This window comes from Nelumbo lutea, chromosome 1 (assembly GCF_056320005.1).
Source record: "Nelumbo lutea isolate HS-2025 chromosome 1, American lotus-T2T, whole genome shotgun sequence".
NCBI lineage: Eukaryota > Viridiplantae > Streptophyta > Magnoliopsida > Proteales > Nelumbonaceae > Nelumbo > Nelumbo lutea.
The window spans coordinates 137,105,559-137,117,655 of record NC_142684.1 but is presented as its reverse complement, the minus strand read 5'-3'; the positions used below and the strand labels follow the sequence as shown (position 1 = coordinate 137,117,655).

The 12,097-nt window shown below is 40.2% G+C and overlaps 1 protein-coding gene across 5 annotated transcripts in view; it reads right to left on the bottom strand.

Annotated features, from left to right (window-relative positions):
- The window catches only part of LOC148877829 (wings apart-like protein 2), a 28,666-nt gene that overhangs the window by 6,409 nt on the left and 10,160 nt on the right, over window positions 1–12,097 (bottom strand). For all 5 annotated transcript variants that reach the window (XM_088944832.1, XM_088944856.1, XM_088944847.1 and 2 more), the window contains exon 6: window positions 7,794–7,884. In XM_088944832.1, the coding sequence (XP_088800958.1) occupies window positions 7,794–7,884 (91 nt within the window). The remainder of the gene's footprint in view (window positions 1–7,793; window positions 7,885–12,097) is intronic.

The window sequence follows — 12,097 nt, the reverse complement described above, 5'->3', positions numbered from 1 at the left end:
GAACTCAGCACAGTAGCCTTGCTACATTGCAACTCTAATCATCACATTTATTGTATCATGTCTCTTTTAGACAAGGAGAGTTCATTCAACCAACTCAACAGGTTCATGATCGCCAAATGCCTCAACTTTTATGGTGGCTGTTTCTGCCCCCTAAGGTTTTTCCCCTACTCCTTTTGATTGAGAAATGGTTCTTTTCTGCCAACCCAGGTTGGTAAATTCTTTTAACCTGAATTTGGAAGGCCTCTTTTTCTTTTCTAGATGCAAGTTTATCTAATAACCAAAAAGTGGAGTGAAAATTAAATGTAAAACAACAAAATAAATATAAGAAAAAATACCAGATACCTCAACATCACACCAATTTGAACAGAAATGTAGCAAATCCACCAGTTAAAATAAAGAAATTCAACAGTATTCCAAGATGTAGAAAGTTATATCTAGCCCACTCACTTCTCTCTGGAATTGGATTGTAGCTGAAAAAAAAAACGATCTGCTTATCCAAATTCAATCTTGTAAAGGGTGATATGAATTTTATCTGTTTATAGTTGGATCAAATATGGATCCACCCCATCCTACGTGCTATGATCCAATTCAACTGCATAAAATATGTACTGTATCTATTAGCAAAGTTGGTTTTGATTTGGTATGTGTTCTAATGAGTACTATAAGTTCAAGTTTCATAGTAGTTATTTTCAATTCATTTTATTCATGAAATAAAAAATATTTTGATAATTTTTAGTTTACATTGTTAATGGAATTCAATTCATATTTGATCATCCAAACCCAATATAAATCCAACAGACAGGATCAACTCAAATCCAATATTTACAAATCAAATTAGAATTTAGGTATTGTAGAGAAGATGGGCCGAATGGCCCATAGGTTGTTTATTCTTTCTTGTTATTTATGTTTCTTTTCTGTAATGGGCCTTATTCTGGGCCCATCCTGTCAATATTAAGTTCTTTGTAAATTCTTGCCCAACTAAGGGCCTCCTTGTAATTATTCAAATATATCTAATAAAACAGTGTTAGGGGGCTAAGAGAGTGTGAGTTCGAAATCCTCTTCTCAGACCCTCATTGCCGAACCCTCAACTCTCTTCTCTTCAGTTTTCTTCATGGTATCAGAGCATACCTGAACTTCAATATCCTAGGGCTGGAAGCTTGACTCGTGCTGCCTGATTCTTGGAGGTCATTGGAAGTGCCCAAGACTCAAATCTCTTGGAGAAGTGGTTCGGTGGGCAAGAAGAATCAGAGAAAAGAAAAAGGGGAAAAGGAACAGTTCGGTTCTGTTGAAGCTCAAAACTGTAAATTGTACTCAAATTTCTGGGTTCAGTTTTCTTCTGGTTCGAAACTGTAAGTTGTACTCAGATTTCTGGGTTCAGTTTTCTTCTGGTTTGAAACTGTAAGTTGTACTCAGACTTCTGGGTTCAGTTTTCTTCTGGTTCGAAACTGTAAGTTGTACTCAGATTTCTGGGTTCTGTTTCTTCTGGTTGTCCTGTATTGCTTTCGAATGTGTTTGGACTGTTGAACTGCCCGAAAAACTTTGGTTGTTCTGTACTACCTTCGGCTGCCATTGAATCTGGTTTAACCCAGAAATTTCTAGGTTGTTTTTCACTCTTTATTGGACTATCAAACTGTCGAATCATCCTTGTAACAAGGCTGTGGATTATTGCTTATACCTGGCTGTTTTGGGGGGGTTGTACGAACTGTTCTTGAGGCCTTTGCTCCTTTTGACAGTGGGGTTGTCTCTATTGCCCACACTGTGTTTGTAAAAAGGGTACTTCGGTTGAGTGCCTAGAAGCTTTTGTTTACTTCTTGAAGGCTGAACTCAGTGTATTGCCTTCTTGTGGTCGGCTGAACTCTATTATTGCTTGTCCTTATTCAGTATACTTGTAGAAGTCATCTGAAATCATATTTGGAGTGTTTACATGATGTACTCCTCAGAGTTTGAAAACAAAAGTGGTGCTGAATATGGACTAGTTCAGGGGACTCCAAGTGATTCCTTATTGACTGTGACCACAGTTAAACTAGATGGAACTAATTATCTGGCATGGTCACAATCAGTAAAGATTCATATATGTAGTAGAGGAAAGTAGGGGTTCATTTCCGGGAATAAGAAGGCTCCCCCAAAAGATGATCCATCCTACAAGAAATGGATGCAAGAAAATTGCACTGTCATTGGGTGGCTTGTGAACTCAATGCAGCCACAAATCAGTCAACACTACCTATGGATGAATTCAGTAAAAGAAATTTGGGACAGTGTTGCAGAAACTTATTCCCAAAAACACAATGTGGCCCGAGCATATAAATTGAGAAGTGATGTAAAGAATTTAAGGCAAGGAGAGAAACCTCTTGCTGTATATTTCTCAACCCTAAAGTCCCTATGGCAACAGATTGACCTAATAGAAGCTGTAACTTGGGACACCACCAATGATGCAGAGACCTACAGAAAATTGGTTGAAAGGAACAAGGTTTTTGAGTTCTTAACTGGACTAAACACGGAATATGATATCACAAAACAGAATATTCTTTCCAAGGAGTGTCTCTTTGTCACAGGCTTATGCATTGGTGTGTAGTGAAGAGAGCAGAAGGGTTGTCCAGGTTCAAGGGGCTGATATTAATGATCACTTTGCCAATATGGGGATTAAACCTAAAGGGAATACTAGAACTTCTAGTGGCACAGGAAAGAAAGAAGTTATATGTAAGTACTGCAAGAAGCCGAAGCACACCAAAGACAAGTGTTGGAAGTTACATCCTAATCTTGTTCCCATTCGGTTTCAGAAAAAACATGATAGTAAAAGATCAGAAAGTGCAAATGTAGCTGTCGAGCTAGATAGTGAAGAGATGTTTGCTTCTGCACAGTTGGCAACCATGAGGGTAGAATATGAAAAGTTTGGGAAGATGATCAGTCAGCTGAGTGATGTGACATCTCCTTCCAACCCTTTAGGAAATTCTACTGCTTCAACATTTGCTCATTCAGGTATAAGGGCTTCTACCAATCATGCTACCCCTTCAGGTAATCTCAAGATCCCTTGGATTATTGACTCGGGTGCTTCTGACCATATGACCAATCTGTCTACCTTGTTTGTTTCATATGACTTACTTTTTGGACGTGATAAAATCACTTTAGCTGATGGTTCACTTGCCCTTATCTTTGGTAAGGGAACCATCAAGGCTACGGATTCCTTGTACCTACCTTTTTCCCTTCATGTACCTAAACTAGATACAAATCTGTTGTCTGTGAGTAGTTTAACCAAATCACTAAACTGTTGTGTAACCTTTTTTCCTTCCTACTGTGTTTTTCAGGATCTGGAGTCTCAGAAGGTGATTGGGAGTGGCCATGAGGCGAATGGAATATACCTACTTGATACTCCGGGACAATGCACTGATCATCTTGGGAATGTTGCTCTCGGATATGTCTCTTCAGAGTTTGTTAGTCGGATTATGTTGTGTCATTGTTGTTTTGGTCATCTGTCTTTTTCTGCCTTGAGTCATCCATTCCCTGAACTGTTTAAGGGAATTAGTTTGTCCAGTCTTCATTGTGAGTCTTGTGAATTATCAAAGCATTGTAGAAACAATTATCCTTTGAGCAATAAAAGATCTTTTGTTCCTTTTAATATTGTGCATTCTGATGTGTGGAGACCTTACCACTTACCATCCATGGGTGGCTACAAATATTTTATCCTGTTTATTGATGACTTTTCACGGTTCACTTGGATATTTCTGATGAAATCCCGTGATGAAGTTCCAAGACTTGTAAAACAATTCCATGAATTTGTTCTAACCCAATTTGATACCAGGAATAAAATCTTCAGATCGGACAATGCAAAAGAATACTTTGAGAAAAACATATCCTGCTATCTTTCTGACATGGGGATTATTCATCAAAGCTCATGTGCTAGGACCCCAGAACAAAATGGGGTTGCTGAGAGGAAAAACAGGCATATTGTTGAGGTTGCAAGAAGTATCTTATTTGCCTCACATGTTCCTACCAAGTTTTGGGGTGATGTTCTTCTTACTACTACCTACCTTATAAACCACATGCCATCCAGGGTTTTAGGGTTTGTCTCCCTTCACTCTTCTTCATCCGAACAATGACCTTTTTCCCATTCCTATTCGTGTCTTTGGCTGCACCTGTTACGTATATGTTCCAAGTGTCCAAAGGCATAAATTTGAACCCAAAGCTCAAAAGTGTAACTTCCTTGGTTATTCCCCCACACAGAAGGGTTATTGTTGTTTTGATCCAAAGTCTGGCAATCGGTATGTCTCAATGAATGTCACCTTTGATGAGCTTTCCCCTTTTTTTGGTTCCTCTCCAGAAGGACATTGTCCATAGGGGGAGGGTTTGACACAGGTGTTTGCTCTTCCTCTTCCTGTCCCTGTTGAGTCTCTTGATGTGTCTGCCTCACCTTCAAATGTATCAAGGGTGGATCAGTCGTTCCATTCTCCTTGTCCCAATACTGTACCTCCTCGTCCTATCCTCAATCCCAAGGTGTATCAAAGGAAAAAATCCAGAAATGTGCAGGTTGTTTCTCCTACAACACATGAGCCTCATACACTTCCAGTCACAGAAGAGACAACAGGTACTGTTTCAACACGTTTGGATTCATCCTTCCCTGACCTTGATATTCCCATTGCTGTTAGAAAAGGAAAACGGAAGCGCACTACACACTGCATTTCCAAGCACCTTTCTTACAGTTTGCTTTCACCTTCATACTTTGCATATCTCTCTTCTGTTGCTTCTCATCCTATTCCCAGGTCTGTGTCAGAAGCTCTTAAGATTCCAGAATGGAGGGATGCTATGAGATCTGAAATCGATGCCCTACACAAGAATGACACACTGGAAGTGGTGGATTTGCCTGAAGGGAAGGATCCTGTTGGTTGCAAGTGGGTCTTTACTATCAAATACAGAGTTGATGGCACCATTGAAAGGTACAAGGCCAGGCTGGTTGCAAAAGGCTATACACAAACATATGGAATTGATTATTTAAAGACTTTTGCATTTGTTGCCAAGATGACATCTGTGAGGGTTCTTCTATCTTTAGCTGCTCACTTTGACTAGTCCCTTTATCAATTGGATGTGAAGAATGCATTTCTAAATGGTGAATTACATGAGGAGGTTTACATGTCTCTTCCTCTAGGGATGTATGGAACTGATATGAAAGGGAAGGTATGCAGACTGAAGAAATCTCTTTATGGACTAAAACAGTCCCCTAGAGCATGGTTTGAGAGATTTAGAACAGCACATGTTAACTTTGGTTATGTGCAGACACAGTTCGATCATACTCTTTTTGTGAAGAGGAATGGACCTCTGGTAGTATACATCATTGTGTATGTAGATGATATTGTATTGACTGGTAATGATGCCTCAGGAATTCATGATCTAAAATCTTTTCTCCATACAGAGTTTGAGATTAAAGATTTGGGGGAATTGAGATACTTTCTTGGCATAGAAGTGGCTCGATCCATGGATGGGATTCTTATCTCCCAAATGAAGTATGTTCTTGACTTGCTCTCTGAAGCTGGAAAGATGGGTGCTAGACCAGTTGCTACTCCTATTGATATGAATCATAAACTCTCAGCCTCAGAAGGGACATTGTTAGAAGACAAAGGAATTTTCAAAGACTTCTTGGGAAACTTGTACCTATGCATGACTCGGCTAGATATTGCATATGCAGTCAATTTTATTAGCCAATTCATGCATGCTCCCCGAGACACTCATATGGCAGTTGTAGAGAGAATCCTATGTTATTTGAAGGGCTCCCCAAGAAAGGGTATTCTGTTTGCCAAGCATGGTCATATGAAACTTGAAGCCTACACCGATGTTGACTGGGCCGGGAACATTGATGACAGAAGATCTACCTCTAGGTATTGCAGCTTGGTAGCTGGTAATGTTGTTTCTTGGAGAAGTAAGAAACAATCGGTTGTTGCTCGATCTTCTGCTAAAGCAGAATACAGGGCCATGGCACATGGCGTTTCTGAATTATTATGGCTAAAATCTTTGATGGAAGAACTTGGAGTTGAATATGACAAGCCAATGATGTTGTACTGTGATAATCAGGCTGCCATCAACATTGCTCACAACCCAGTGCAACATGATAGAACCAAGCATATTGAAGTTGATCGACACTTCATTAAGGAAAGGGTCTCTTCGGGTGAAGTGTGTCTTCCTTTCATCACATCTGAAAGACAGTTGGCAAATTTTCTCACCAAAGGCATTCCCAAGGCGAAACTTCAGCATGATACCAGCAAGCTTGGCATGATTGACATCTATGCTCAACTTGAGGGGGAGTGTAGAAAAGATGGGCCGAATGGCCCATAGGTTGTTTATTCTTTCTTGTTATTTATGTTTCTTTTCTGTAATGGGCCTTATTCTTGGCCCATCCTGTCAATATTAAGTTCTTTGCAAATTCTTGCCCAACTAAGGGCTTCCTTGTAATCATTCAAATATATCTAATAAAACAGTGTTAGGGGGCTGAGAGAGTGTGAGTTTGAAATCCCCTTCTCAGACCCTCATTGCCGAACCCTCAACTCTCTTCTCTTCAGTTTTCTTCAGGTATATCCAGTTCGCTCTGAATCATTTGCAGCCCTAAATTGGATAACTAAAAATAGTGAAAGGAATTAATACATATTGAGTCTTGATCTTTAGTTTTGGCCTGGCACAACTGTACTCCCTTCAATGATGACAATTGGGTTGTAATAAACCAATGCCAAGAGGTTAGGAATCCCAAATCCAAGGTCTTCTCAATCAGAGCCAAAGGCTTCTTATAAACGCAATCGCATATAAAAAATTAATGATATGGTGATATAACAACCATAACCTGTAAAGTCCCATAATAATGTGACATCAGTTACTTTTAGGGTTTCCCCATACCAAATTTGTAATTAGATAATTCTGAGTAATGATACAATTAGATTCACTGGAGTAAAGTTGTACACAAGCAGGAACCTCTCCCTAGGCTGAGATATAAGAAGCCTCTCATCAAGCCCAACACATGAAGGACAGATGGTGTAGGCCCACATAGGTTCCATTCTCAAACATTTTGCAGATCTTTCTATCTCCAGAAGAGTATAGTTTCTGTACAAGTATGGTTTCTTACCCTAAAGGAACCTAACTTCCTCTACAGTTGTGTCATGTGTGTCATTTCATGTGAAATTAACTTAAGAATTCCATTCTTTGCTCTTCATTTTCGTTGATTCAAGAAGAGAGATTTTTCCTATGGTGGTGAAACTTCATCTTCTCATTCTCAAATGTCTCTTTTTCCTAGTTTTTGTCAACATCAACGCCAACCACCATTTATGATTTATCAAATCTCTACTATTGCACTAGTGCAGTACATCCCTTTCTCTTTAGGATATTTGCTGCACCAAGCAAGATATCACACTCCACCTTTAAGGATATAACAGTGTTATGGTTTTGTTAAAAGATTTGCATTACACCCTTCTCCAAATTGTAATGCTTTTGAAAATAGAATAGGGGGGGGGGGATATGGTAAACTGAAAAATGCTCAAATGATATATCAGTGAGTATTCTTGAGGAAGATCCTGTTTATTTTATTTTTCTAAGATAATGAAAACAAATAAATATTGTCAAATCTAAGGATAGAAATCTCTTCCACATATTGAAGGGCAGCCATATTTCCTTGGTAGCAGGTTGTCTCTCTTGATGCACCTAAATGGAACTCCAGAAGTAAATCTTTTAATTGTGAAGTTTTATTTATCCATAATAACTACATATACAAAGTAACATAAAAGAGCATCAACACAAGATCTATGGTCAAATGAATAACTGAGTACCTCGGTCTTCCATCAATGGAATTTCTGAAGCATCACTATTCCCATCAGAAACATGCTGAGACTTTACAACATTGGAAATGGAGGAAGAACTCTGAAGCAGAGAAAAACTAAGAAAGCAATTGCAACAGTGTCAAATAAAAAACTATAAGATAATTCTAGCACCTCTTAATGTAAGCTTGCCAAATTTGGAAATTTCAAGCCCAACTAACGCACTGTAAAATTACCAGAAAGAATTTTGATGATAATTAAAATGAGCCCAGAAAAAGAAAGTGTTGTAATGTGTAGCAGCATGTGGCCTAGTAGGGGCATTTCTGCCCTTTCCTCTTGTATTTTTTATGAGCTGTCGCCCCAAGTATATATACTAACTTAGGTGCCACCAGCTTTATATTAGACAATATAATCTTTTTCTTCTCTTCTCTCCTTCTCTCTTCTCTCTTCCCTCTTCTCTGTTGAACTACATGGTATCAGAGCATCTCTGATCTGGGCACAAGTTCTCTTCTCTTCTCAGATCGTGATTTCCTTCCTTTTCTGGAAATCTGTTTTTTTTCTCAGATCGTGGTTTCTTCTTCTGGGCGCAACCTTCAGCCCTGATTTTTTTTCTCCTCTCTCTTGGTTGCTGTACCAAGGAGAAGGGTGTGGTGGCAGCCGAATGCAGTAAAAGATATCTCCAGATCTGTGGTGGCAACCGAATGCAGTAAGAGATCTTTCTAGATCTGTGGTGGCAACCGAATGCAGTAAGGTGTCTTTCTGGGTTTGTGGTGGCAGCCGAATGCACCAAAACTTGATTTTCTGAGGGGTTTTCTATGTGCTGTGGGTTGTGGAAGACAGGTATGTACTGTTACATTCACACAAGCATTTGACCACTGTGAATGTCACAGTTTTGAGGATTGTAGGGACTGGTTGTCTCTTCCTCCTGGAAACCGAGGTGTTTCAACGAAAAGTTATCACCTACAGTACTGTTAAACTTTTTTTGGAGACTCCTATTTTTTTTTCAGACAAAAACCCTCTATATCAGATTCGGTTTTCGAGAAAACAGCGGTAGATTTTCTGTGAAAATGGCTATTGAAGATTCAGCAACCTTTGGTATTACTTCCCAACAAGGAAACTTAAATGGGGGATGGAAGGCATGAATTTCTCTATGTCCATTACCCCATTTGATGGTCTGAACTATCTGGAATGGTCCAAAGGCATCAAATTTTATGTTACAGCTAGGGGGAAGGCTGGTTATATAAGTGGAAAAATAAAAGAACCAAAGTCTGATACTGCTGAACATGATTGATGGGATCAAGAAAACAGCATGGTTATGTCATGGCTGTTAGGCTTCATGTTAACTCATGTAAGAAAAATTTTCATATGGGCTGACACAGCCTGTGAAATTTGGGAACAAGCCAAGGCAACCTATTCTGAACAAAGGCATTTTGCCAAGATTTATCAACTTCAAGCAGAATCATCTACGTGTAGATAGGGGGACCATAGCCTATCTACATACTACTCAGCCCTTACATTTGTCTGGAAGGAACTGGACTATTATCAGATTATTGGCTAGAGGAATGATGAAGATGCACAGGACTATAAAAAACTTGTCTCCCAATAGCGGGTTTTTGCTTTCTTGCATGGGTTGAATCCGGCTTATGAGCCTCTCCGGGTGCAGATTTTGGGAAGTAGGGAATTCCTTCAATTCATGAAGTATATCCTCTAGTCCAATCTAAAGAGAGCAGAAAAAAATCTCATGAATGTTTCTGAGGAGGAGCAACCTGTTGCCCTAGCTGCATGAGGGGGTAACACAGGAATGAAAAAGGGGGAACCAAGGAAAGGTGAAGATAAAGGCAAACTGTGGTGTACTCACTGCCAGAAGCCTAGACACACTCGAGAAACCTATTGAGAGTTGGTGAGGAAGCCCAAGTGGGCAACCAAAAGTCAAGACACTTCAAAGAAGCCTCCTCAGAAGAAGTTTACTCCTGCAAATCTGGCCACACAAGACTATCAGCAGAATAATCTGAAGGGATGAGATATCCATCGTATGAACGCCCGAATCTTGCGGAATAGAATGGGCGAATTTCAAAAATTTCTCTCCATCCTGTTGGGAATCGTATTTCCTTATTTTAGAAAAATCATATTTTTCAAAGATCAATCTTTGAACCATGAACCGAACCAGATCTGAACAAAAGCAGTAGGAGAGGGATATACCTGATACAGAGAAACAATATCTCCCAATGGAGGTGTTCACACCCAAGGAACCAAAGACTGCTCCCACTGAAGATGGTGCAGTGCAGGGAGGAGCAGAATCAGCAGTGTTCTTCAAAAGAACCAGATCCTTCGCAAGAATCAGCTGGACGTCACGTGAGCACTACTTCTAATCAGCCATTTCACAAAGGACTGATATCAAAATCCAATCTTGATCACTCCTACTGGCAACAGGAGATCAAACTGGCGGATATGGCGGCGGCAGGAAGGAGGCGGCAAGAGAGATTTAGCGCAGTGATGCTGAATTCACTCTTCTGTGATTTCAGCTCTGAAGACTGGATGAGAAGTGTGTCAAAAGGTTGTTGCCCCTTCCTCCTTTTATAACCTTAAAGGGATCAGCTCCTAATCCCATTAGGAGTTGCTGATCCAAATCATATTTGGTTCAGAGTTCCCTTTAAGTGATAAGGGTAAACCCTTATCTTATCTGCAGATTAGATCAGCCTTCTCCTAATCTCATTAGGAGGTTTCCAGATCTGAATCACATTTAGATCTGGACTCTCTAAGTGGATAGGGTTAAGATCCAATCCTATATGCTAATTCAATCTCAGAATTCGCCCCTTATTTAACTGATCAAATCAACCCAGTTCGTAATGGGCTTTAGGCTCAATAAGGTTATGTGCTCACTTAGCCTTCCAAACTACTACCCAGTTGGGCTTCCTTGTATGGCGTGGGACCCAAACATTGATCTACACATCAGCCACATGGGTTCAGCCCAGCCTTTGTTACAAGGCCTGGCCGAATACACTGTTATGGAAAGTGCACCCCCTGAAACTCATCGCATGGGCTCTATGGGCCCAACAGTTACCCTAAGTGGTCCCTGGGCCAAGCCACCTTGTAACACTCAGGGACTGTGGGCAGATGCAAGATTATCACACCAGGTATCAGCCCATAATGATCAAACACTGCCCGACAAGAGAGGACCTCTCCCTCATCTGCAAGGATCAGTGTTGCACTCTCTACACACATGGATCCTGGGAATTAAAACCTTTTTGCAAACATTTAGAAACCATAATTTATATATACTTTTATATCTCATATAAAATATATTTTGCAAAACAAATCTCAACGATTGAAATCGGCTGCCGGCAGTCTTGGTTTCCATCAGAGAGTGCATCCCCGATCATTACCTTTGTCCAACAAAGGGGCTGATCCTGTCACTATGATCACCCACTCAGATGAATTCTCAAACTGTCCCAACATACCCAGGTTTTGACCCCCGCTAAGGATCTCACTAATTGGCATATCAAAGACAGTCTAATCCAACACCTAATGTAGTATCATAATCGAGTCTAGGGGTCAGGTGTAACTTTACAGTTTTTCCCATCAATCTCCAAGGTCCAGGGCAATACTGGAGATCTGGTCCGATTCAAAGATTCAATTAATCCTACACTGCATGTGCCTTGATTCTCACCCTAGCGGCTGAGACAGGCCACCCCAACATTTGGCAGCACACCAGTGTTAGCCTTGGCAGGATAAATCTCCCTAGACTTATCCAACGGCTGTGAACATTCTAAACTAATACGAGTCTCATAAGTGTCCAATTTAAGGGTATTACACAGAAACACACCACAGGAACATGAATCAAATATGTACTTTATTCATTTACAATAAATTTATAATGTACATCATTTTGATTGGAGTTAAGGGCATACAACTGTCTAACATAATAAGACTACTATTTTTCCCCAAGAACATCCCAGTGGTTCCGATCCCAAGGAAGATATCATCAACTCCTTCATAGATCATCTGGAATTGTATGGTAGGACACTCAGACAAATAGATAGGTCGGTTCCTACCCCTTCTAACTCATTCGCTTCTACATCAGCTAAAGGTGCTTCTGCATTTCATGTGTGTACCTCTGCTCCCGAGTCACCTTGGGTCATTGACTCAAGGGCATCAAACCATATGACCAGTAAGCCCAATCTCTTTCAGACCTACACTCTTCTCTCTAAAAGGATAAAGTGAGACTTGCTGATGGGTCTCTATCCACCATTGTTGGTCAGGGATCTATATCCCTTCCAGATGGTCTTGTCTTATCCAATACCCTTCATGTTCCTAAG